We start from the raw sequence: 25,135 nt of genomic DNA on the forward strand, positions 1-25,135 counted from the left end.
AAATATTACAACTGAATTAATACTGTCCGATATAGGCACACAATCCTGCATCTTCTTAGTGAGGACAGTTCATGAAACCACTTATTTGTGATATAGCAGATAATATATAACTTGTATGTGCACGTTGGCTTAATATCCCAATTACGCACTTGCTTGTCTTCCTGTGCTGTGAAAAGATCTATTGTAAAGGATGTATTGTAAATTTATCAACTTGCTTATTATGATGCTTCTATTGTGGTCTTATTCGAGTTGTCACTTTTAGTTTTTATTTATTTTTTTCTTGTTTAAATATAGTTAACTTGAAATGTTCTTTAATACCCAACACACTTGAGATCATCAAATAAGTGACAACAGAACATAATTGCAACTGTTCATTTTTGCTTCTGCCAATAAAAGGATGATAGTAACCAAAGATTTGTTGTCTTTATTGTCATTTGAGAGTAACCAATTACTTATGCAGTCACATAAGTTACTGGTTGGCTTTATTGTCATTTAAGGATAGAGGCTCTCTCCACACGCGCATGCACAGGGGGGGGTGTGAATCCATGACTGATTTGGTTGAACTCGTGTGCGGCCGCGTGTCTTGCGTACACGAATGTCAGCCCAAAAACACCCAAGCTTGCATGGTACGTTTTTAATTTCCTTTTAAATTTGTTGTAACAGTTTCAAACCTTTTGAATTCAAAAGTTTTGTAACAGCTCCGCAATTATTTTTGGTTTGTTGTGCAATTCAATTATTGAATTGAATTGTTTAAATTCAATGGCTGTTACAGCAATTAAATTGCACATATTGAATTCCAAAATTCAATTCTTGTGCTGCTGTTACCTACCCACATGAGTATAAAAAGGCATCGTCCCTCTTCTGTTTTTGCACACACTGAAACTAGCACACAGAGCTCTTGCAATTTTTCTTTCCTCCTTCTTTTGTCTGTTTTTTGATCGAGTTTGCCGCTGTTGTGGTTCGCCGGAATTACCTGTCTGTGCTTGACCGAAAATTCGTGCCCGTTGTATCCTGGGAAACAGTTACCAACAGACCTAAAGCACTTCAATAGGTGGTAAATCTGTTTTAAGGAAACTGAGCTACAGGCCTCGGGTTTATTTCCCGTTTCGTTTTTTCTTTTCCCTGCTGTTTTTCAGTTGTTCATTCGTGATTTCCAGTTGTTGTTTACGTTGCTACAGTTAAATTACCTACTGGTTTTATTTGTTTAACTCACTGTGTTTAATTTTTATTACATCACTAACAAAATTCCTGCAACTATAGGAATAATCGGTTTCAGGGAACGGGCACGTGATTGCTTTGATTCTTTGATGGAACAAGTAGATAAATGCAACTCAGATATGCCACCACAGAGGTTATCATTTCCATCAAGAGATATAGCACTTGAATTGTTGAACACTCCTTTTATTGGTACTTCACCCTCAAAATGATTAAAAGACAGATTTAAATTCTGCAAAAAGAGAAAGTTTTCAAAATATTTTGGAATCCGACCAGACAAATTGTTCAAAGATCAAGGTTCTGAATGCCTCTCAAAGAACTGAACGATGAAGGGATATTCCCTCGATAGAAATTACCATTCATGACGAGTTGTTCAAACCTAATGCAACTTCCAGACTATTTGGAATATCATCAGACAATTTGTTCTCAGATATATCTATAACACCCAAATTTTTCAAGACACCAAAATTTGAGGGGAAAGGACCGTTCAATTGGTTTTGAGATAGATCAAGATATATTGATAAGGAAGAGAGCCTAATCACTTCAGTGGGTATGGTACCACTGAGGTTGTTATTAGAGAGATCTAATAATGCTATGTTTTGGCATTTCCCTAGACTTGATGGAATGCTTCCCTCTAACATGTTTTCCCCAAAATTCAGTGTGGTTAACAATGTCAAATTTCCTATAGAAGGTGGAATTTCCCCCAAAAACTTGTTCCCTTGGAGCGTCAACCTCTGCAGCTTTAGGAGATCTCCTATAGTTCCCGGAATTTGGCCTTTGAATTGGTTGTCCCCGAGATGTAAAAGCTCCAAGTTAACAAGATTTCTTAATCCACTTGGGATATTTCCAAAAAATTGATTGTTTTCAACCGACAATATTTTAAGTTGGGTTGACAAGCTCCCCACAGCTTCAGGTAACATTCCTCCAAAATTGTTAATATTAAAAGCCAGTAGCTCTAGTCTAGAAGCGTTGACCAAAGAATTGACAAATTCCAAGTCATCTTTTTCCCCATTTCCTAAGTGATTCAGAGAAATACTAACTAGGGGTGTTCGCAGATCAGATTTTACGGATTGGACATCAATCCATATCCGATCCATGATTTTGCGGATTATAATTTTTCAATCCAATCCAATCCACGGATTGATAAAATTCAATCCAAATCCAATCCATACATCTGCGGATCGGATGTAGATTTGACTCAATCCATATCCAATCTATACGTCTGCGGATCAAATGCGGATTTGACTCAATCCATATGTAATCCACCATTTTACGCATTAGTTTTCGAATTAAAAATTTTTAGTTCTCTCCAACTAATGAAATAAAAAAATCTAATTTAAAAATAATTTTGCTACCAATTAAATTTAAAATTGAATAAATTTTAAATAAATTAATTGTTTAAATAAAGCTAAAATAATACATTTAAAGTTTCAAAATATAACACATCGAGACTAAGTATTCAAATAAAGCTACAATAATACGTTCAAAGTTTCAAAATATAACACACCAAGCTTAATTGTTCAAATAAAGTTACAATAATACGTTAATATAACACCAAAATTAATTGTTCAAATAAAGCCACAATTAATTGAAATGGCGAAGTTTCAGAAACCAAACACAGTCTGATCCTTCACCAGGGTTGTTGTGCCTGTCGAAAAGTGATGATTACGGAGCCATCCACGATGGGAACCAGGAGAAGTCGTACGGGTGGCGATCTTGAAGGTTGTGATAGTGAAATTGTTCAACTGGAACCAGTGAATGTGAAGTGGCTCGATGGACTTGGGAAAGAAGATGGCTTGCTCTCACCGGAATCGTGCGGCCGATGTTCTTTAAACCCGTGTCGAGAGTGTATCCAACCAATATTGAGTGTTGCTAGTGTGTGTGACGGCGGGGAAGCTTAGGGTTTTTTGTTTGCAAATTGTTGGTGACTTGGCGTTATGTTACTTTGTTTTTGCTAGTGCGTGTGACTTTGCTTTTATTTTGTTTTACAATTTTTACAAGTTATATTTGTATATTTGATTATTTAATTATTTTTCATTTTATATTATTATTGAGTAATGGCTAAGATATGTTATAGTGCTTAGTAACTATGCAATGTCACATTTATAATTTTTTTAATTAAATTTATAATAATTTTTTTATTATATATATATATATATTTTGCGGATTCACAGATTTCTACGGATTTACAGAAGTAAATCCATATCCAATCCATCGACTACGGATTTTTAAATTTTCAATCCATATCCAATCTACCAATCCACGGATCGGATTTATACGGATCGGATTCAGTGGATCGGATGGATTGAACGGATCGGATTGGATTCTGAACACCCCTAATACTAACCCATTCAAGTTTATGTGAATTTTCCAAACTAGGCACCTTTCCACTAAATCCATTCTTTGGGATTATGAGTCTCATTAGATTTGAGGCATTCGATATTGAAGTAGGAATAGGCCTAGTAAACTGATTACCACCAACGTTTAGCACTTCAAGATTAGGAAGAGTGAAGCCTAAGTCTGATGGAAGGCTTCCATGAAGTTGGTTAAAAGAAAAATGAAAATCACTGAGCGAAGACAAGTTGTAGATTGAGAAAGGGATTTCACCTGATAGCTTATTTGCTCCAAATGATATATAACGCATCCTCTTAAGCTCGCTCAAGGTTTCAGGAATTTGTCCCACAAATTGATTTTCAGCTGCTGAGAGGACCTCGAGTGATGACAAATTGCCAAAGGAAGATGGGATTTCTCCTGACAATTTGTTGGAGCGCACTGATTGATTCCGGAACTTTGATAAGGAGCCCAGTTTCCCTGGAACTTTCCCCACAAGCTCATTGACGCCTACCCCGAGGGATTCAAGGTTAACGCAATGCGATATGTTGTCAGGAATTTCACCTCCGAATGTATTGTTGCCCAGCTTTAAAATTCGTAATCTGAACAGATATCCAATCTCTTGAGGGATTTCGTCGCGGAAGCTATTATTTTTGAGATTTAACACTCTGAGAAAACTTAAATTTCCAATGTGAGGCGACAGAGACCCCTGCAAGAGTAAAGATGGAAGAAGTAATGCAGTCACCCTTTGGTGCCGTGGACTGCAAGTGACACCTTTCCATTGACAAAAGTGCCTGGAATAGTTCCATGAACTCAAAACGTGAAGAGGGTCACGAGTAACTTTGGCCTTGAATTCAAGCAATGCCAGTTGATCCGTTTCATTGCTTTTGAGCACACAATCGGCTGATTGGAAGCTGAAGCTGAAGCAACAGAAAATAAAGAAACAAATGCTTACACTGATTGAACTCATCATGTTTACAAAATCCATTTTACTGCTGGAGAAAATTAAAATGATAAACTTTCATAGAGGTCGGTAAGATAAACTATATTCGTATATGTATTTTTTTAATGATTTATGGACTCTGTGCTTGATGCTGAAATGTGAACCGGCTGGTACCATGACAGTGAAACTAATATTTTTTATTTTTTATAATAATATTAATTATCATATTTATTACTACAGTAAGAATAATATAATACAGCTTTAAAGGAGGCCCACCATACGCCCTTTTCAATCTCTATCAGTTTCCAGCATTTTGTCATTTTTTTTAATTTTAGCGCTTAGTCCACAATAAATATAAAACAATTTAATCAACAACAATAAAAAAAGGAAAAAAAAGGGTAGGATAGGAGAAAGTTAAATATGATGGATTGAGTGTCAGATTAATGCTAAACTAGTTGGGAAACGTTCAAGGCACTACAGGAATTAAAGTTTCACAACACTTTTTTCTAAAATTTTCAGTACAGTCTCCTCCAAATTTTGCTAGTGCAACATAGAGACGTCATGCCGTTGTTAATGACATGTCATTTTTATAAAATATATTATGGGTCGACACATACCTTTTTCGCTTGTTGGTTTATAAAAATATATGAGATAGCATGTGTGTGATAATTCTATCATTTGTGTATAGACGGTTTGTCGTCTTCAAAGTAAAATTTTATCATGGTATTTTTATCTCTTTGCTGCCGTCTGCCCTATGGGATTGTTCTGTAGAAGATCTTGATCATGGGATTTACTACTAGGGCGTCGCGTATTTTTTATTTTCTTGAATTACATTGTTGCCTCATCTTTTGTTTTCGGTTCTGTACTGGACCTCCTCTCTTTTGATGTGAGCTATGTTTTTACGAACATAATTTTGTTTACTCAGATTGGAGATCCTTTTCGTCCAACATATTTTTTTATCCCTTGTATAAATTCAATCCTCTGAATAGCTCTTCAGTTCTAAGTTCTGCAAAGAGATAGATTTAAATTCACCCTCAAAATGGTTAAAAGAAAGATCTAAATTCTGCACAAAGGGAAAGCACTCAATTTTTTTTTGGAATCTGGCCAGATAAATTGTTGCGAGAGGAAGATCAACTCTCAAAGACCACAATGATAGAAGGAATTTTCCATTGAAAGAAATGACCCTTCATGATGAGTGGTTTCAACCTACTGCAACTGCCTAGACTGCATGGAATTTCACCGGACTATTATAACAATTTGTTCTCATATATATCTAAAGCACCCAAATTTATCTAAGTTAGCCATTAGGGAATATGTTTTATTTTTCAATAAGGATTTTTGAGGATGTTTTCTTTTTAATAGTTTTCCTATTTAAGGAATAAGTAATTTCTTCTTTGGGACTTAATTCAATCAAGAAGTAATACAACTAGTATAAGAAAAAGTATATTTCTCCTATGGAAAATAATCATTATATATAGAGGGGTTGGATTCACTTATTTGCATAACAAAAAAATCAATTCTCTGCAAGTAAATAGTTTCTACTATGAGAGAAACACTAGGACTATTAATTGAGAGATTGGTTGTTATTGGAGTTTTGGATATGATGAAAAATAGAGTAATTGTAATAATTTTTTATATGGTAGATTTTGCTCTCGTCGTCTTTGGCAGCCATGGTTCTTTTCCGATATAGGAGTTTTCTACGTAAATTTTTGTATTGTGTGATTGGTTTTATTCTCCATCTATTTTATATTTATTATTTGCTTGATATTTTTGTTTGCAAGATCTTAGGTTAAAATTCCCTAGCAAGTGGTATTAGAGTTAAGGTTGCAATGCAGAGCACATATGCCAACAATGAGGTTTTAAAACTTATGAAGGTGGAAATAGAAAAGCTTAATGGAAGAATCAATTTTGGCTTGGCATATTCAAGTCAAGGATATATTGATTCAATTTAGTTACACAAGAAAAGCAAGGGTGATGTAAACCTTCTTGCCACGGTGAATGGAGACGCATAGACAATCAAGGTACCTTAAAGAAAATTATAGGAATACAACAAGTTCGGCAAATAGCTATAAATTAGTAGATAGAGATATTGAAAATTTCAGCTAGCTAGTGGTATGTCTCTTTTTATTATGAGAGATTGGTTTATCCTTTTTGGCGTGCCATGGAAGAGCATGTGTTACTACTATTTGTTCTATAAGATTTGCACATAAGGCTTGGTTTGACATTTATGCAAGATGTGTGGTGGATTTTTTTTTTTTTTCTCTTTGTGTCGATGGCCAGAGACTCTCAAGGAAGCCAAACATGAGAATGGGTATAAGCAAGATGATCGACATGTTCTGAATATATGTACTCTAAATAAGGTAGAGTATGATAATTCTTGGTGTAGAGAATTATGGCAATTGAATAGAGGACAAGATTTTACCTGTGGTGGAGTGATTCTCATAAACCCTATGTGAGTGTAGTTTTAGTGGAGTAAAGAAGGTGGAGACAACATGGTTCTGTAGATACATGGTGGATCATGTTTGTCGCCTAATTGAAAAACTCGCCAAGATAGAGATTGTTAGGATATATATCTTATCTTTCCATAAGGATTTCCAAGGATGATTTATTTTTTAACAAGATTCTTATTTAGGAAATAAGTAATTTTTCCTTTGAGACTTAACTTATTCAAGGAAGATTACAACTAGTATAAAAAGAGGAATATTTCTCCTATAATAAATAATCACTATATAGAGAGGTTAAATTATGCACTTGTTTGCATAACACAACAATCAATTCTCTGCAAATAAATAGATTTCAATAAAAGAAATGGTAGACCTTTAAGAGATTAATTGGGAGTTGTTAGGGTTTTAAGTGCGAGGAAAAATACTAGAATAATATAATATTTTTTACATAGTAGTTACAGAAAATGTTATTAACATCATTGAAAAGGAATTTGAATTGGATAAAGCTTTTCTGCATAAAGATTTTTATTCTGATTTAAACAAAGAAAAAAGATCTTGGTTTTTCAAACATTTTTTAAATCAAAGAAAAGAAATCCAACAAACTTATTATGAATTTGTGAATCTTCATCAAGTTCATATATTGTTTTTTGATTGGTTCGAGATATATTCCTCAGATAACAACATCTCTTACCCCTTCAAAGAGTCAAACCCTATTACTATTAGGAAGAAAACCACTGAATGGAAACTCTCCGAAAGTAATAGAACAGTCGATTCTGAGCATCCACCCCTCCGGAGCGTAACCGTTGACCACGGCGAACCTCCTATAGAAATCAGAGCTTCACCTTACAAAATCCCCAAACCAAATGATACTGATAGTAATTTAAGTAGTATTATTCAACAGAATAATTTCTGTAATACTAACTTAAATACTATAGGAAAACAGTTGACTAGAATAGAAAACCAATTCCAACAGTCAACTATATCTGTTTCTCCTAGTCCAAAGCCTATTCCCTCAAAGTCAGATTCTGATAAAAAGCTTAAGGAACCTGTTTTCAAACCCTTTCAGGTTTCGAAAACTAGCCAAAAGCTTGTCCATGAATCAAAATCGGATTTTGCCAAAGCCATCAGAGAACAACTAGATATGATAGAAGCTGCTTCTTCCTCATCTAGTAAAATCCAAATTGCTCCATATACTCCTCAATCCAGCAAGATAGGAGTACTTGAACAAGACCAGGTTTCTATTGCCTCTTCTGACTTAGAAGCCTTTACCGAAGAACCCGTTTCTAAAGCCAACAAAATCCATTGGGAACTTGCTATCCCTACTTCCAAATCTCCACCTGATTTAACTATAGACAACAGGCCTAGTGCATTAAATCAAGCTCGATATAATGCATCCTCTGTCTATGAGTGGAATATAGATGGAATGTCTGAATACAACATCCTAGGTGTATTGCAGCAAATGACCATGGCAGCCAATGCCTATAAAACCCAATCAGGAACTTCTGACAAGGCCATTGCAGAAATCCTAATTGCAGGTTTTACTGGTCAACTTAAAGGATGGTGGGATCACCTTCTCACTAATTTGCAGCAATTAGACATCTTAAATGCCATCCAAACCGATGAGAATAGAGCTCCCATTCTTGACGAATTCAATAACCCAATTCAGGATGCAGTTGCCACCCTGATATTGACCATTTCCCTTCACTTCATAGGTGACCCTTCTCACCTTAGAGACAAAAACGCCGAGTTACTACACAAACTAAGGTGTAGAAAACTCAGTGATTTTCAAGATTACAAAACCACTTTCTTTACTAGACTCTTCCTTAGGGATGATGCAAATCATGTAACTTGGAAGGAAAAATTCCTTGCAGGTTTACCTACCCTATTGGGAGAAAAGGTTAGGAATTCCATTAAAGCTCTTTATGACAATCGTATTCCTTATGACGAGCTCACTTATGGTGAACTAGTCAGTTTTGTCAATAAAGAAGGTTTAAAGATCTGTCAAGATTTGAAATTACAGAAACGTCTAAAGCAGGAGCTTAGGAAATCTAAGCAAGAGTTAGGCAGCTTCTGTAAGCAATTCAACTATGACCCCTTTAAAGCTTCTACTTCCAAAGACTGTAATGGTAAGTGTTCTTCAAAATCTTACAAGAAACATTACAAGTCTAAGAGCCATAGGAAACCCTTTCATGATTTTAGGAAACTTCCTTATAAGAAACCTTCAAGGCCTTATAAGAAACATGGTTTTTCTAAAAAGAAAGAGTTTAAAGCCAAACCTAAAACCCCATTCAATTTCAAAGATGCTACATGTTTTAAATGTGGCATGAAAGGTCATACTGCAAAATTTTGCAGAATGAACAAAAGACTCCAAGAGCTTGACCTCAATGAGGACATCCTTTCCAAAATAGCCCCCCTCCTTATAGAGTCTTCAGACTCTGAATCTTCCATGTCGGGAGATAGTGACCCCCTCCAAGTCGATGAGTTAATTGATTCAGACACCTCTGCAACTAGCAGCAGTGATTCTGATTCAGATTCTTATTTAAAGAAAATCAATGTTTTGACTAAAGACCAAGAGATTTTTCTTGAACTTGTAAAGCATATTTCAGATCCAAATCTTCAAAAGGATTATCTTGACAAACTTTTGAAAACTATGGATTCCAACAAAGCCGGAACCTCTGCTGAGATTTCTAAGGTTCCAATTATCAAAAAGAATTCTTATGATCTTACTCAAATATTGGATAAAAAGAAAACAAAAAAGATAGTTCCTAATATCCAAGACCTTCAGAAAGAGATAAAAGAAATTAAATGTGAAATCAGAGATTTAAAAGAAAAACAAAAAAGTGATTCTGAGACTATCCAACTTCTTTTACAAAAACAATTGCAGGATAATTCAGATAATGAATCTAATCCTGATGATGGTGATGAAATTAAAGTGGAAAACATTGAGTCTATACCCAATGATTTCCTATTTGTTTTGAAACAAATCACCATAAGAAAGTATTTGATTAAAGTCACTTTAATCTTTTCTGATGATTTTGCTATGGACGCCATTGCCCTTTTTGATACTGGCGCCGATTTAAATTGCATCAGAGAAGAGATCGTCCCCAAAAGATTTCATGAAAAAACAAAAGAAAGACTTTCTGCCGCTAACAATTCAAAATTGAATGTTAGTTCCAAAGTTGAAGCCTCGATTTATAATAATAAAATTGAATTTAAAACTTCTTTTGTTCTTACAAATGATATACACCATGCTATCATTTTAGGAACCCCTTTTATAAATCTCATAACCCCTTATGCTGTCAATTATGATGGTATTTATTTCAAAGCAAAATCCAAAGACCTTGTTTTCTCGTTTATTGAAAAGCCAAAAACTAGGAATCTAAACATTGTCAAAGCTTGTTCTGTCTACCAAAACAAAATCAATGCCATTCTTAAATCCAAACAAGATGATTTATTTTGTTTACAAAAGGATTTAAACTTCCAAAGAGTTGAAAGTCAACTACAAAGTAATTTTATACAAAGAAAAATCCTCGATTTCAAAAGCCTTATTGAAAAAGAAATATGTGCTGATTTACCATCTGCCTTTTGGAATAGGAAACAACATTTGGTAGATTTGCCTTATGAAAATTCTTTTGATGAAAAACAAATACCCACCAAAGCACGTCCAATCCAGATGAACATGGATTTGGAACAACATTGCAAAAATGAAATCAAAGATTTAGAGTCAAAATGACTCATTGTTAAGTCAAGGTCCCCTTGGTCTTGTGCCGCTTTTTATGTCAACAAAAATTCTGAAATAGAAAGAGGCGTTCCTAGACTTGTGATAAATTACAAACCTTTGAATAAAGCTTTAAAATGGATTAGGTACCCAATACCTAATAAAAAAGATTTGCTCCAAAAACTTTGTTCAGCTTTCATTTTTTCTAAATTTGATATGAAGTCTGGTTTTTGGCAAATACAAATCCATCCTAATGATCGTTATAAAACAGCTTTTACTGTTCCCTTTGGACAATACGAATGGACAGTAATGCCTTTTGGTTTGAAAAATGTACCCTCAGAATTTCAAAGAATCATGAATGATATTTATAATTCCTATTCTGAGTTTTGCATTGTTTACATAGATGATGTGTTGATTTTTTCTCAAAGTATTGATCAACATTTCAAACATTTAAAGACTTTTCATCTTGTTACTAAAAAAGCTGGGTTAGCCCTTTCTAGTTCAAAGATTTCTTTATTCCAAACAAAAGTCCGATTTTTAGGACATCATATTTCTAAAGGAACCATCACTCCTATAGAAAGGTCATTTTTGTTTGCGGATAAATTCCCGGACAAGATTTTGGACAAAACCCAATTACAAAGATTCCTTGGTAGTTTAAATTATGTTCTTGATTTCTGCCCTAATATCAATAGGATGTCTAAACCTTTGCATGATAGGTTAAAAAAGAATCCTGTTGCATGGACAGAAGAACATACCAAAATAGTTAGATTAATAAAGTAATCTGTAAAAAATATTCCTTGTTTATTTCTTGCAAATCCTGCATTACCTAAAATTGTTGAAACTGATGCATCTGACATAGGTTATGGAGGAATATTGAAACAAATGGATAATGATAAAGAACAGATAGTTCAATATGTTTCTGCTCATTGGAATGACTGCCAGAAAAATTATTCTACCATCAAAAAAGAAATCCTTTCCATTGTTTTATGCATTACAAAATTTCAAAGTGATTTATTAAATCAAAAATTTTTACTTAGAATTGACTGCAAAGCTGCAAAACATGTTTTAGAAAAAGATGTTCAAAACATTGCATCAAAACAAATTTTTGCACGTTGGCAAGCTATTTTAAGTGTTTTTGATTTTGATATTGAATTTATTAAAGGTGACAAAAATTCTGTTCCTGATTTTCTAACTCGGGAATTTCTTCAAAACAGATAATGCCGCCAAAGAAGAATAAAGGTAAAGCAGTTCTCAAAGACACTGGTTCCCAAGAACCTTCCAAAGAACCTCAGTCAACCCCTTCTAAAGAAAAATTACTTTCTTCTGCCATGCCCATTAAATCTTGGATTGAAATGGTTGAAGAACATGGAGCCCAATACAAATTTGTTTCTTCTGATGACCAAGTAAAGCAATGGATGAGTTCCATTACAAAATCACCTGAGCTCATGCTCGCCCTTCAAAACCTTTCTCAAAGCCAAATCTCCCCTCAAAAGGAAATTGAAATTTCAAAACCCTCTTCCCAAAATGTTGTTGTCTCTACTGAAAGCTCATCCTCCCAAATTGTGCTTTCTCAGCCAACACCTTCAAAGAAAACCTCCGATTGGTTTGATAAAACCCATTTTCAAAACATTCTTTCTTTAGAAGATGGATTTTACCATTCTGATCATTTTCAAAGCATTTCAAAGTTTTTTCCCAAAGGCTGGTTTTTCAAACCATGGGATTTGACAAAACCCCAGTCTTATTATCAAAGCATTTTGGAAATAACTGAATCAGTTAAATTCAAACATTTCTTTCTTGACAAAGCCCATCCAAAACCGGCTTATTCCACGGCCACAATCCTCAAAGTTTTGAGCCCAAATCAGTGGGGTGACCTACTCCACAATTTTAAAACCTTCCCTCTAAATTTTGAAACCCGTTTACCACATTGTCGGACTTTTTCCTACTGGGATTACCAACAAGCATGGTATAACACCTTTTTTATCCAAAACCCTAAAAAATCCCATTCTTGGTTATTTTTCTTCAACACAAAGATAACCGTTCAAAGCCTTCCAAATTGGTTTCAGCATTGGTGGAATCATTTTGGCCCAATTCCACAAATCTTATCACCAAACGCTACAAATTGCCTAAACCTCTTCAAGGCCCATTATTTACCCTCTATCTCAGAAAAAAGATTTCCCCCCTTTCTTTGCTTTTGTGCAAATTTCTTCCTACCATGGGTCTGTTCGTGGAACCTGCGTTTCCACAACCAAGATTCCCAAGTCATCCTTCAAAGAACCTTTAAAGTCAAATGGTGGTCAAAATTTGATGAACAGTCCAAATTGACTGTTAACATGATCAAAGATTGGCTCTCCTCTAAAAACCTCCTTCAACCAACCCTGGAAGCTTCTAAAGCCCAACAGACCTTCCTAACTCAAAAATCCAAAGCCCAGTCTCTTTTGGCAAGCGCCAAAACTGAAGATGAGTATTTCAAAGCCATGGAACAGCTCCTCGCCTCACGATCAAAGTCCTCAGCTGCAGATTCCTCTGAAGATGAAGATGAAGATGTTGATGATGATGAAGAGCCTTTTATTTCTCTCGGAGACGATAATGAAGATGACTGTTTTGGCATTTTCTCTCCGATAAAGCATTGTAAATAATTATTTGATTATTTACTTAAAAAAAAAAAAAAGAGAAAAGAAAAAGAAAAGAAGTATTTCGGGTGGTCCCCTGGACACAAGTGAGAGCGCACATGTCTCTTCACCCGTATTGTACGTCAGTCTGTATTTCTGTATATGTACAAAGCATCTACTATTCAAAGATACGATCCAATTGTTACTGTGCACTTAAAAACCCGCTACAGTGAACAGTGCAGAGTTCCAGATGTTACTGTGCACTTAAAGTCCCGCTACAGTGAACAGTTTAAAGATTTTTGTATATAAACCGAGAGGAAGACTCAGACTCCTCAGGTTTTTCATTTCTCTCTTCAAAGCTTCTCTCTCTACTTCTCCCCCTTCTCTCTAAAAAACCTCTCTCTCTCCGAAGGGTTCCAAAGAAATTTTATGTTTACACAATAGTTCTATCACAAGAGCTTTGGGTGATCAGACTAGTTCTTTACCTTCAATCTTCCCGTTTTTCAATCTTCCCTTCTGGAAAGATTTGAAAATTTGTAAAGCCAGAAAGCAAAAATGTATGTTTAAATTCAGTTCTTTAAATTTCAATGTAATTTAAATTTTCGTAATTTACTTTAAAGCATTTACTTTTCTGCAATTTAATTTTATGCACATTTAAATTTCAGCAATTTATTTTAAAGCATTTTTCTTTTCAAAGCATGTTAGCAGACTGATCTGTATCAGATCTGCTATATAAATTCTATATTCCTCCGAGGCAAAGAGACCGGATCTCGATCCTCAGTTGTAAATCTTCTCTTCTTCCTCCATTCCTTCAGAGCACCATTTCCGGGATCCGGATCTGGTACTGTGTATGTACCCAAACCTTTAAAAAGAACCTAATTTAAATCTGATAATAGCCCAATAAAAAGAATCAACCACGTTCAAAGTGACTTAACTTTATTTGGTAAAACAAAACTGATTTGGTATATCGGCTGGAAACCCGAACGTGCGGACTATTGATCTGTTCTAAGTCAGATCTGGGTCCAAAGGCTTCACTTTGTGTAGCATCGATCTGGTTTAACAACGCCACGTATCAATTAGTTATTAAAATTTGACTTACCGCGTTCAAATTTGTTTGATCACTGTATGACCTAAAGAACTCCATAATCAAAGCTGGTAATTTATTATTTTAAAATTTGGAAAAGCCGATCCATTAATTGTTTAATTAGAGTTTTTAATATTGAAATCCTACGAAAGCACATCCATCCTTCGATCCTATTTCCTTCTGGTAAGAGGAGAGCCAATCTTTGATCATGTTAACAGTCAATTTGGACTGTTCATCAAATTTTGACAACGCTCCATGTTCTTCAACCAATCCTACGAAAGCACATCCATCCATGCCCATTAAATCTTGGATTGAAATGGTTGAAGAACATGGAGCCCAATACTTTTTCCTACTGGGATTACCAACAAGCATGGTATAACACCATTATTATTCATTAATCAATTAATATTTATTAACAATAATTATTACTAATTATAGTTTTTGAATAAATAATCACAATAATTAATATACTTTTATTATAATTAATTAATTAATATACTATTATAATAATTACTAATATAATTATTTTAATTAATTCATATATATTTTTAATTAATTAATATAATTATTACTGTTAATTAATATATTAGTATATTATTAACAATAATACATTAATAATTATAATTAATTAATATATAATTATATTATTAACAATAATATATTAATAATTATAGCTTTTGAATAAATAATGACAATAATTAATATGTTTTTATAACAATAATTAATATAATTATTATAATTAATCAGTATATTATTATAATTAAATAAATGAAAATTTTACAATTAATTAATATATTAATATATTATTGACAATAATTACTAATAATAATAATAATTTTTGAATAAATAATCACTATAATTAAAATATAAAATAATAATTATGACAATAATTCATTAAGTACTTTTTAGTAATTTGTTACAATCTACCTCATTCTGATTTCGATTCCAAAATAAAATAAACACATCAATGAGATTCCAGCCCATTCTGATTCTAATTTATGTAGGTCAAGTAAACAATTTATTTTGAATCACATTCCCCATTCTCATTCCAGCTCATTCTGATTCCAGCATATTCTGATTCCAACCCATTCCAATTACTGACAAGTAAATGCACCATTAATATAACTTACAACCCGCTTAAAACAATACAAAAATCAGGTGGATCTCACTATTATGTTACTCATTTATACATATAATATGTGGGTTACATTAATTGCAACTTAGTAAAATCGTTCAATGAATTACAGCACTCGCAATTTTGTAATCCTTCAGTGAATTACAACATTGGCAATTTTGTAATATACAATACTGGCAATTTTATAATTGAAGCAGTAATAGTTTGGCAAATAAAATTAGAAACCTTTCCCAAATCTGACTGAGTTAAGAGCCAGCTTAGCCCACACACTCCTTCACCACTGGTTGATAAGTTCTTTCTTCGATTTTTAAACTTGAAGTGACATTCCTTCGGTGTCCAAAATTTTTATAGTCTCCCCACATCCTATAAGTTCAACAATAGAGTCAGAATGACGATGGAGTTTCAAACAATCAAATATAATCCTAATGATTCTTTTTATACGCCCACTCGTACGCAGACTTGTTTAGTTGATGTTTAATTAAGCACGAAATTGATGTTTGATCCTAATTAATTAGATGAACACACACATGCATGAGTAAATACATAAAATTAAATTAACCAAAACAGTAAATATAAGAGTAAATCGATCGTATCTGTGCAGACACCACAACCGAATTATAGATATCACCGCCAGACATAAATCTTATTCCAATGATATATGATTAATTATTGTTATTAAATTGTAATGTCAATTGTGCATAGAAGATTTATTCTTTCTAGATGAAATATGAAAGTTAGTAACTTTTTTCCCTTTTTTTAAATAATAATCGTCAAAACAAATTAAAAAGGATATTGGGACTTGAGTTTTGGGTCTACTTGAGTTAGAAATATCGCTAATAGGGTAAATCAATAATACAATACTTTTTCCTTTTTTTGAAAACCCTCATATAGTTCATGGTCCTACTCATATAATAAATTAATAATTCTTTAAAGTTACCAATAATTGTTATAATATTTTATTTAAAAAATATGATTCTATTTTTCACTTATTTTTTTCTTGAATTTTGAACCTAGTTAGATTTTATATCTAATTTTGTTTAATGTTTTTAGAAGTTCTAGGTTGAACTCTCAAATTGCAAAGATTTTGATTTTTTTGGTTAATTTAATCAGTGGCGGATCTAGAAAAATAATTTATCGGGGGCTAAATTAAATAATAGCAAAATGTAAAAATTAAAAATTGAATATATAAATTTTTTTATAATACATTTATAATTGTTCTCTACACGATTTCATATTCTGAAAACGTTGTGCAATAGACTCATTATCAACACTATTAAATATATCTTTTTCTACATAAACAATCAAATTATCATTCATCCATTCATCTTCCATCCAATTCCGAAGTTCATTCTTCATAAATTTCATTGCTGAAAATGTTCTCTCTATTGTGGCTGTAGAAACTCGAAGAACGGAACTATTTGATAATTTCACAGGGATTATTTAAAAATTTATTATTTTTTCTTTTAAACAAAACACTGCATCCACCCCTAAATTTAATGTGTAGTTAATGGATTAATTCATTTTTAACTGAAGACTAGATTAGAAAAATACAATAAATTTTTAGTTCATTAAATATATGTTCGTTGAATTAGTATGTATACTCTATAAATTAATATATTTCGTATGGTCTCACATTATTGATCTATAAAGGTTTTACTATGCAATATTAAGTGCACCTATCATCTGAGTATCCATAAAATAAAATCTTGCCACCTATGCACCCATGAGTACTTACTCATAATGTTTCAAAATTTGACCAAATGTGAGAGACGAAAACGTGGAAAACATGTAAAAATTGCACACGTGTCAAAGTTTTATCAAAAGAGATCTACCATGATAATACTATGTAAGACTTTCTCACTAGTTTAACCTAATTTAATTGATTTAAGAACTTGTACTTCTGCACAAACACAATTTCCTTATCCTAGGCAAAATCTGATTTCCATCAGTTTCCCACTAATTTAAATTACATAATTAAAGATTCTCAATATCTCAAGCCGCTAGCAGAATTTTAGACTAATTGGACTTCCATAACAATTTCGGATAATAGATTCAAGATAAATACACTCTAGATTTCGACACTCAATACAGAGTCATAATAGAGGAAAAGCAAATCAATGGAGAATAAAAATAGTGGAGACAGAAACCCTAAAGCCGAAGAAGAAGGAGATGATCATGATGGTGAAAAGTTAGTGATGGAGGATGCCTTCAAGGACGTGGAGGTGCCTTCATGGAGGAAGCAAATCACTTTTAGGGCAATGGTTACGAGTCTTCTCTTGAGCATCGTCTTTAACTTCATTGTTTGCAAGCTTAACCTCACCACCGGCGTGATACCATCCCTCAACGTCGCCGCCGGGCTGTTGGGTTTCGCCATTGTCAAGGCCTGGACATCTTTGCTTGAAAAGTTTGGTGTCTTGAAGCAGCCTTTCACTCGCCAGGAGAACACCGTCATTCAAACCTGTGTTGTTGCTTCCTCGGGAATAGCTTTTAGCAGTATGTGCTCTCTAGACTTTATTTATATTAATCATTTTCTTAATGTTGTTTTATATATCATCATAAGAAAATATAACTGTGGAGCAAAAATTAAATGGGATTTTACGACATCTAAACATATTTACAATCCAAGTCTTTACCTTTTAGTCGCTCGATTTCTAGTAATAATAAAATAGTGCAAATAAATAAAGTATGAAACTCATTTTAAGGGGTTGTTTTTTTTAAAAAAAAGAAAAACAAATATGAATGATGTGTGTGTGTGTGTGTGTATTGTACAAATTTTGTTAACGATGATGTGTTTGTTATTGTAAATCCAATAGGTGGTACTGCGAGTTATTTACTAGGAATGAGTACAAGGGTAGCTGCACTGGCAGATAGTGGGAACACACCAGCCAATGTGAAGCAACTCTCCTTAGGCTGGATGTTTGGGTTTCTCTTTGCTGTGAGCTTTGTTGGCTTGTTCTCTATTGTGCCCTTAAGAAAGGTAATTGCAAATTTGAATCTTAGTTCATGTTTATAACAATTTGTTCTTTTCTTTTATATATAACTGGCTGTTATTTTATCATATTAAAAATTTAATCGTATATCATATATACACACAGATGATGATCCTGAAGTACAAGCTGACCTACCCTAGTGGAACTGCCACTGCTTACCTAATCAACAGCTTTCATACACCCAAAGGAGCCAAGCTGGCTGTGTAAGTACCCTCATCATTGTACGATTACTGATGAGGCTAGTAGTCTGTGTATATATATATATATTAATGTGTTTCTTCCAATGGATATACAGGAAACAAGTTGCGGTGCTACTTAAAAGCTTCTGTGTTAGCTTTGCATGGGCCTTTTTCCAATGGTTTTTCGCCGTTGCCGATGGTTGTGGATTCAGCAGCTTCCCAACATTTGGTCTTAAAGCATATAAACAGAAGTAAGATTCATCTTTATATATACATCCCTAACTATTGTTCTGGACTAATTAAGTCTCTATATTCAAATTGATAATAACACGCTTATTTTGTTACAGGTTTTACTTTGATTTCTCGTCGACTTATGTTGGTGTTGGAATGATTTGCCCTTACATGGTCAACATATCTCTGATGATTGGAGCTATTTTGTCCTGGGGAATCATGTGGCCTTTAATAGAGAAAAACAAAGGTAGCTGGTATAGTGCTGATCTTCCTGATAGTAGTCTCCATGGCCTTCAAGGATATAGGGTACTTCAATTTTTCGATTCTTCTTTCCTTTTCTAGTCGCAGGCATCTCCCTTGTTCTAGAACATTATTACATTTTTTTTTCTGGTCAAATTTGACAGGTTTTTATAGCTATTGCTATGATGCTTGGTGATGGGTTCTACCATGTCATTTTGATGCTAATCAAAACCTTCGGCAGCCTTGCAAATGCATGGGGTGCCGAAGTTGCTGATCAAAACACTCAAATAACAAACTATGATGAGCTTCAAAGAAAAGAATATTTCCTCAAAGACCAGATACCAAATTGGGCAGCTCTCCTTGGCTACATCTTCCTTGCAGCCATTTCCATCGTCGTAGTACCCATCATATTCCATCAACTGAAATGGTACCACATACTTGTTGCCTACGTAATTGCTCCAGTCTTGGCCTTTTGCAATGCCTATGGCTGCGGTCTCACGGACTGGTCACTGGCCTCCAACTACGGCAAACTCGCCATCATCCTTTTCAGTGCTTGGGTGGGCCTAGACACCGGTGGAGTCATCGCCGGCCTTGCCTCTTGTGGGGTCATGATGAGCATCGTTGCCACAGCATCTGATCTAATGCAAGATTTCAAAACAGGATACTTGACTCTCTCATCACCTCGGTCAATGTTTTTAAGCCAAGTTATTGGCACAGCCCTAGGTTGCTTCATAACCCCATTAGTCTTTTGGATCTTCTACAAGGCTTATCCTCTTGGTGACCCCGAGGGCTCATTCCCGGCACCCTACGGGCAATTGTACCGCGGCATTGCATTACTTGGAGTTCAAGGTTTAGGCTCTCTCCCCAAGCATTGCGTTGAACTTGCTATCGGATTCTTTGTCGCCGCGATCGCCATCAACACCATTCAAGAGGCGTTACTGCGTAGGGAAACCAAGTACAAGATCTACAGATTTATACCAAGCCCTATGTGCATGGCCATTCCTTTTTACTTGGGTGGTTATTTTGCCATTGACATGTGCGTTGGGAGTTTGATTCTTTTCTTGTGGAGGATGAAGAACAGGACCTCGGCTGATAACTTCTCGCCGGCCGTGGCCTCGGGGTTAATCTGCGGTGACTCGTTGTGGGGGATTCCGGCAGCTGTGCTATCTCTTGCTGGGGTTAATGCTCCCATCTGCATGAAGTTTCTTTCAGCCTCTGCCAATAACAAGGTCGATGGATATTTGGTGGGTCGCTAATTTTTTGGTCTTCCAGTGAAGCTTTGCTTTGCTTTTCATGTTATTTGATTCGTACATATGCAGTTTTTTCTTTTCTTTTCTTTTCTTTTTTCTTTTTAAAGTTTTTTTTTTTGGGGGGGGGTTATGAATTTGGTTTGGAGAAAGCTCTAGGTTTTTCATTTGTTAGAATATCTAAAGCAATTTTTTAATTTTTTATGTTATAAAATAAAAATTTACTCTCTGTTACTTGCGCGGTTCCAGCAAGTTTAATAGCTTCATTATTACTACTGTTGTTTTGTACAGTACAAACATCCAAATATATTCATCCCATGGCGTGGATGAATATATAAATTTGTGAATTTTGATAATTTACTCGTATAAAAAATCATCGTATGTACGTGATAAGCAATTTGTGAATATAAGCTATTACATATGATGAAATCAATACAAGATGCTTATTGAATTCTAAGAAATTAATCTTCATTTTGACCCAATATTCAAGAAATATTTGTATGTTCTTTCTCTAGATCAAACGGAGGAATTGAAGTCTTATTCGTATTATTATTGTGAATGGGATAAAGAAATTAAAGAGTAACAAAATAAAAAGAAAGAAAAAAATGACTATTCCCAGACACCTAGCAATAACGATTTTTTTTTTTGGGGGGGTTTTGAGCACTAATATAATTTTAAGAAATTAATAGCTTAATTGACAAAACGATAATAACTTTAGAGGCCGATACAACGAACTCCACATATCCCCACTCAAAATTGAAGTATCCCCTTAGAATATTAGCAACTTGACCACCCAAAATGATGCCATGTACGTATAAGCATAACGTACGAAGCAGCAAAAGCGAAATGAAAATATTAGCAAAGACTCCCTCTCATTCGGTAAGAAAAAGCATAGGAATATGCTACATTTCCCCATAGGAATTTACTATATACATATGTTACGGAAAAAAAAAAAAAAAAACTCTTATTATTAAATAAGACTTAATTCAAACTTGAAAAGAAACATCTATTGTTGATACATTCACTTATATAATACAACTCTGAAACACCTTTCTAATTATTATTATTTTCTTTTTTTGAAATCTACAAAAGCATATGAAGAATAATATATATAGCAAAAAAATAAACTTAACCTAAAATTAAGCCAACTAATTAATTAAGTACACATCAAGATCCAGTTAAAAAGGCATCAACCTTGTTATTGGTAGCAGCAGAAAGGAACTTCATGCAAATAGGAGCATTAAGGTTGGCAAGTGAGAGTATAGCAGCCGGCACACTCCACAAAGAGTCACCACAGATGAGGCCGGAAGCCACTGCCGGTGCAAAGTCAGCAGCCGACCTCTTGTCCTTCATCTCCCATACAAAAAGTATCAAGCTCCCAACACACATGTCAATGGCAAAATAACCCCCAAGATAAAATGGAATAGCCATGCACATAGGGCTTGGAATGAACCTGTAAATCTTGCACTTGGCATCCACATGCTGCAACACTTCTCGGATGATGTTCAAAACAATGGCAGCAGCGAAAAAGGCAATGGCAAGCGTGAGGCAATGCTTTGGAAGGGAGCTAACACCTTCAACTCCAAGAATGGCAATGCCGCGATAGAGAAGGCCATAGGGGGATGGATATGTACCCTCTGGATCCCCAATTGGGTACGCGTTGTAGAAGAACCAGAAGACGAGTGGTGACAGGACAACTCCTAGGAACGTCCCGAAGACCTGGCTGAAGAACATAGACCGAGGAGACGACAGAGTGAGGTATCCTGTTTTGAAGTCTTGCATGAGATCAGAAGCTGTGGAAACTGTGCTCATCATCACTCCACAAGAAGCAAGCCCCGCGATGATGCCTCCGTGTTCTAGGCCAACCCAAGAGCTGAAAATGATGATCGCGAACTTGCCGTAGTTGGAGGCAAGTGACCAGTCAGTCAGGCCACATCCGTAGGCATTGCAGAAGGCCAAAATCGGGGCAAATGAGAAGGCCACGAGGATGTGGTACCATTTCAGTTGATGGAAGATGAAGGGTACGGCAATGATGGCTACAACAGCAAGGAGTATGTAGCCTGAAACAGCTACCCAATTGGGGATTTGATCTTTTAAGAAGAACTCAGTTCGTCTCTGATCATCAAAGTTTACTATTTGCGAGCTCTCATTGCCAACCTCGGAAGAAACAGTAGAATTTGCTTTCCGCCTTGAACTGTATTGCTGAACAAGACTACGAGAGGTGGTGACAATCATGTACACAACATGGTAAATACCATCACCAAGCATCATAGCAATAGCGATGAACACCTGTTGCATATGAAAAAAAAAATGAAATTTTGACAAATGATTAATAAGAAATTTACTAATTTAGTAACCTGTCTTGAAAGATTAGGATGAGCAAGTACCCTATATCCATTCATGCCATGAAGATTGCTATCGGATAGCTCTGCTTTATACCAAATACCTTTCTTTGTTTCGATGATAGGCCACATGATTCCCCATGACAGGACTGCTCCGATGAGCAAAGATATGTTAACCATGTAAGGGCAAATCATTCCAACACCAACATACGTAGATGAGAAATCGAAAAAGAACCTGTGAACAAAATTTGGTATCAGACAATCATGATTGATTTTAGAAAGCATTTGATTGATTTATAGACATGGAGATTGTAATTCATAGAGACAAGGGGCAGGGGGAAAGGAATATTACTTTTGTTTAAAGGCTTTGAGGCCAAATGTAGGGAAGCTACTGAATCCACAGCCGTCACCTGCGGTGTAAAACCACTGGAAAAATGCCCACACAAAGCTGAAGCCAAAACTTCTGAACAGCATAGCTACCTGTTTCCTGTAAGCAGTTGACTTAATTGATTAACATGTAAGAAAAACATAATATACGATTAATAAAATTACTCGTGAGTTAATGCATATACTTGGCTAGCTGGGCTCCTTTCGGCGTGTGGAAACTATTGATAAGATAGGCAGTTGCAGTTCCGCTTGGGTATGTCAATTTGTACTTCAAAATCATCACCTAATAGAAAACAATTTCAACTAGTAATAACAAAAATAAGATGATCTTTTGATGCTCGTAAATTACTTATTCACGTATGATCGAGATTTATTGCTTGTGTACCTTTCTCAGGGGCACAATGCTGAACAAGCCCAGGAAGCTGACAGCGAAGAGGAAAGCCATCATCCAGCCAATGGAGAGAGACTTAATATTTGCCGGGGTGTTTCCCCCATCTGCCTGGGAAGCTATCTTAGGACTCATTCCCAGCATGTAACTGGCAGTACCACCTACGTGATTAACATCCCAAAAGTAATAATTAGAATGACAAAATATTAAATGATTTGCAGCTATTTTCACTCACTGTGCTGACAAAAACATAACACCATGTTTTGAAAAATCTGTTCGTATGAAATAGTTGCAATCAGAGCAGTAATATTAAGATTTCATAAGAGATCAAAATATAATATGTTTCATTACTTTAATAATAAGACCAGACATCTAGATTAATTTTATAAGTCTCAGGTTCTTCTAACCAAATAGATGTGTTTTAAAATACGAAGTCCAAGAACATAAATGTCTCCAAATCCCACCATATTTATTTATTTGTAGGGACAATTCAAATCAATTCATCTTACTTACAAAAACTCTATGCTTTACCCACCTATACACATAGATTTTTATGTGTTTATGAATATCAGTTCCCTTCTATACACTTTTCTGTTTTTGGAAACAAATGATCTACAATCTAAGAAAAGGAACGTTAGATTTCTATACCTATTAAAATTATTTCAGAAAAAAATATAAGTTGATCGTTTCTATAACTCTGTTTCCAAATTTCATCCCAAAACTTAATATACTGCAAACTGTTTAATTATGAGTTACTCACACATCAAACAATGTATTTGAAGCGAAAAAACAATAACAAAAGCTGAGAAAGAAACATACTGCTGAAAGCAATTCCAGAGGAAGCAACAATACAGGTCTGAATGACAGTATTTTCCTGCCTCGTAAATGGTTGCTTCAACAAGCCAAACTTTTCAAGAAGAGTGGTCCAAGATTTGACAAGTGCAAATCCCAACAACCCGGCAGCAACATTCAGAGAAGGAATGACACCAGTTGTGAGATTAAGCTTGCACACAATAAAGTTAAAAATAACGCTCAGAACAGCACTTGTGGCCATTGCCCTGAATGTTATTTGCTTGGTCCATGGAGGCACAGGCACGTTCTTGAAGGCTTCTTCAACCATAAGTTTATCTTGTTCTGCATCATGATCATGCCATTGCTGCTGCCTCTCTTCTTCTCCATGGTTGTTGTTATTGTTGTTGTAACTTCCTCCTCCTCTTCTCTCCATATTGCCTTGGCTTTGCACTCAAAGAAGATTTGATCAGATTCTTGGGGTTTGGTTTAATGTTATTGTGAAAATGAAAGGAGGAGAGGCTTTTGTGTAACTGTAAATAACAAAGGTGGCATGAATTAAAACAGTGCTCGTTGTTTTACCATGTGTGAATATATATATATATATATATATGAGATTTTCGATCACCTAATTATGGAATTAATATAAATGGTTTTGATAGGTTGGATACACATTTGAGCGCAGAACAAGCCGAATCTGCTTCGAAATATTGGTAAGAATGAAACACTTCAATTAGAATGGGATTATTAGATGATTTTTTATACAACAAAATAGATACTTCATCTAGTAAATGAAATTAATTTCTTCATAACAAATGAGATATTCAACCATGGCGTGCCCATATCCTTCTGTCGGATTCGAG

The 25,135-nt window shown here is 34.8% G+C and overlaps 3 protein-coding genes across 3 annotated transcripts; 1 reads left to right on the forward strand and 2 right to left on the reverse strand.

Annotated features, from left to right (window-relative positions):
* Positions 1 to 1,574: 1,574 nt before the first annotated feature.
* LOC107177720 (putative receptor-like protein kinase At3g47110) lies at positions 1,575 to 4,534 on the reverse strand. The gene is made up of 2 exons (XM_052439920.1): positions 3,472 to 4,534; positions 1,575 to 2,230 (listed from the first exon to the last, which is right to left on the reverse strand). The coding sequence occupies exons 1-2, from the start codon at positions 4,532 to 4,534 to the stop codon at positions 1,575 to 1,577; spliced, it is 1,719 nt and encodes a 572-aa protein (XP_052295880.1).
* Positions 4,535 to 17,383: 12,849 nt separating this feature from the next.
* Positions 17,384 to 20,771, forward strand: LOC102624519 (probable metal-nicotianamine transporter YSL7). Its single transcript, XM_006484523.3, has 6 exons — positions 17,384 to 17,972; positions 18,293 to 18,456; positions 18,575 to 18,672; positions 18,765 to 18,899; positions 18,996 to 19,185; positions 19,284 to 20,771. Exons 1-6 carry the CDS (start codon positions 17,597 to 17,599, stop codon positions 20,373 to 20,375), a joined length of 2,055 nt encoding a protein of 684 aa, XP_006484586.3. The 5' UTR covers positions 17,384 to 17,596; the 3' UTR covers positions 20,376 to 20,771.
* Positions 20,772 to 21,322: 551 nt separating this feature from the next.
* Positions 21,323 to 25,035, reverse strand: LOC102613479 (probable metal-nicotianamine transporter YSL7). Its single transcript, XM_006484493.4, has 6 exons — positions 24,303 to 25,035; positions 23,481 to 23,644; positions 23,281 to 23,378; positions 23,061 to 23,195; positions 22,754 to 22,943; positions 21,323 to 22,655 (listed from the first exon to the last, which is right to left on the reverse strand). The coding sequence occupies exons 1-6, from the start codon at positions 24,706 to 24,708 to the stop codon at positions 21,534 to 21,536; spliced, it is 2,115 nt and encodes a 704-aa protein (XP_006484556.2). The 5' UTR covers positions 24,709 to 25,035; the 3' UTR covers positions 21,323 to 21,533.
* Positions 25,036 to 25,135: the final 100 nt, after the last annotated feature.

The sequence above is a fragment of the Citrus sinensis genome, chromosome 4 (assembly GCF_022201045.2).
Source record: "Citrus sinensis cultivar Valencia sweet orange chromosome 4, DVS_A1.0, whole genome shotgun sequence".
NCBI classification, from domain to species: Eukaryota; Viridiplantae; Streptophyta; class Magnoliopsida; order Sapindales; family Rutaceae; genus Citrus; species Citrus sinensis.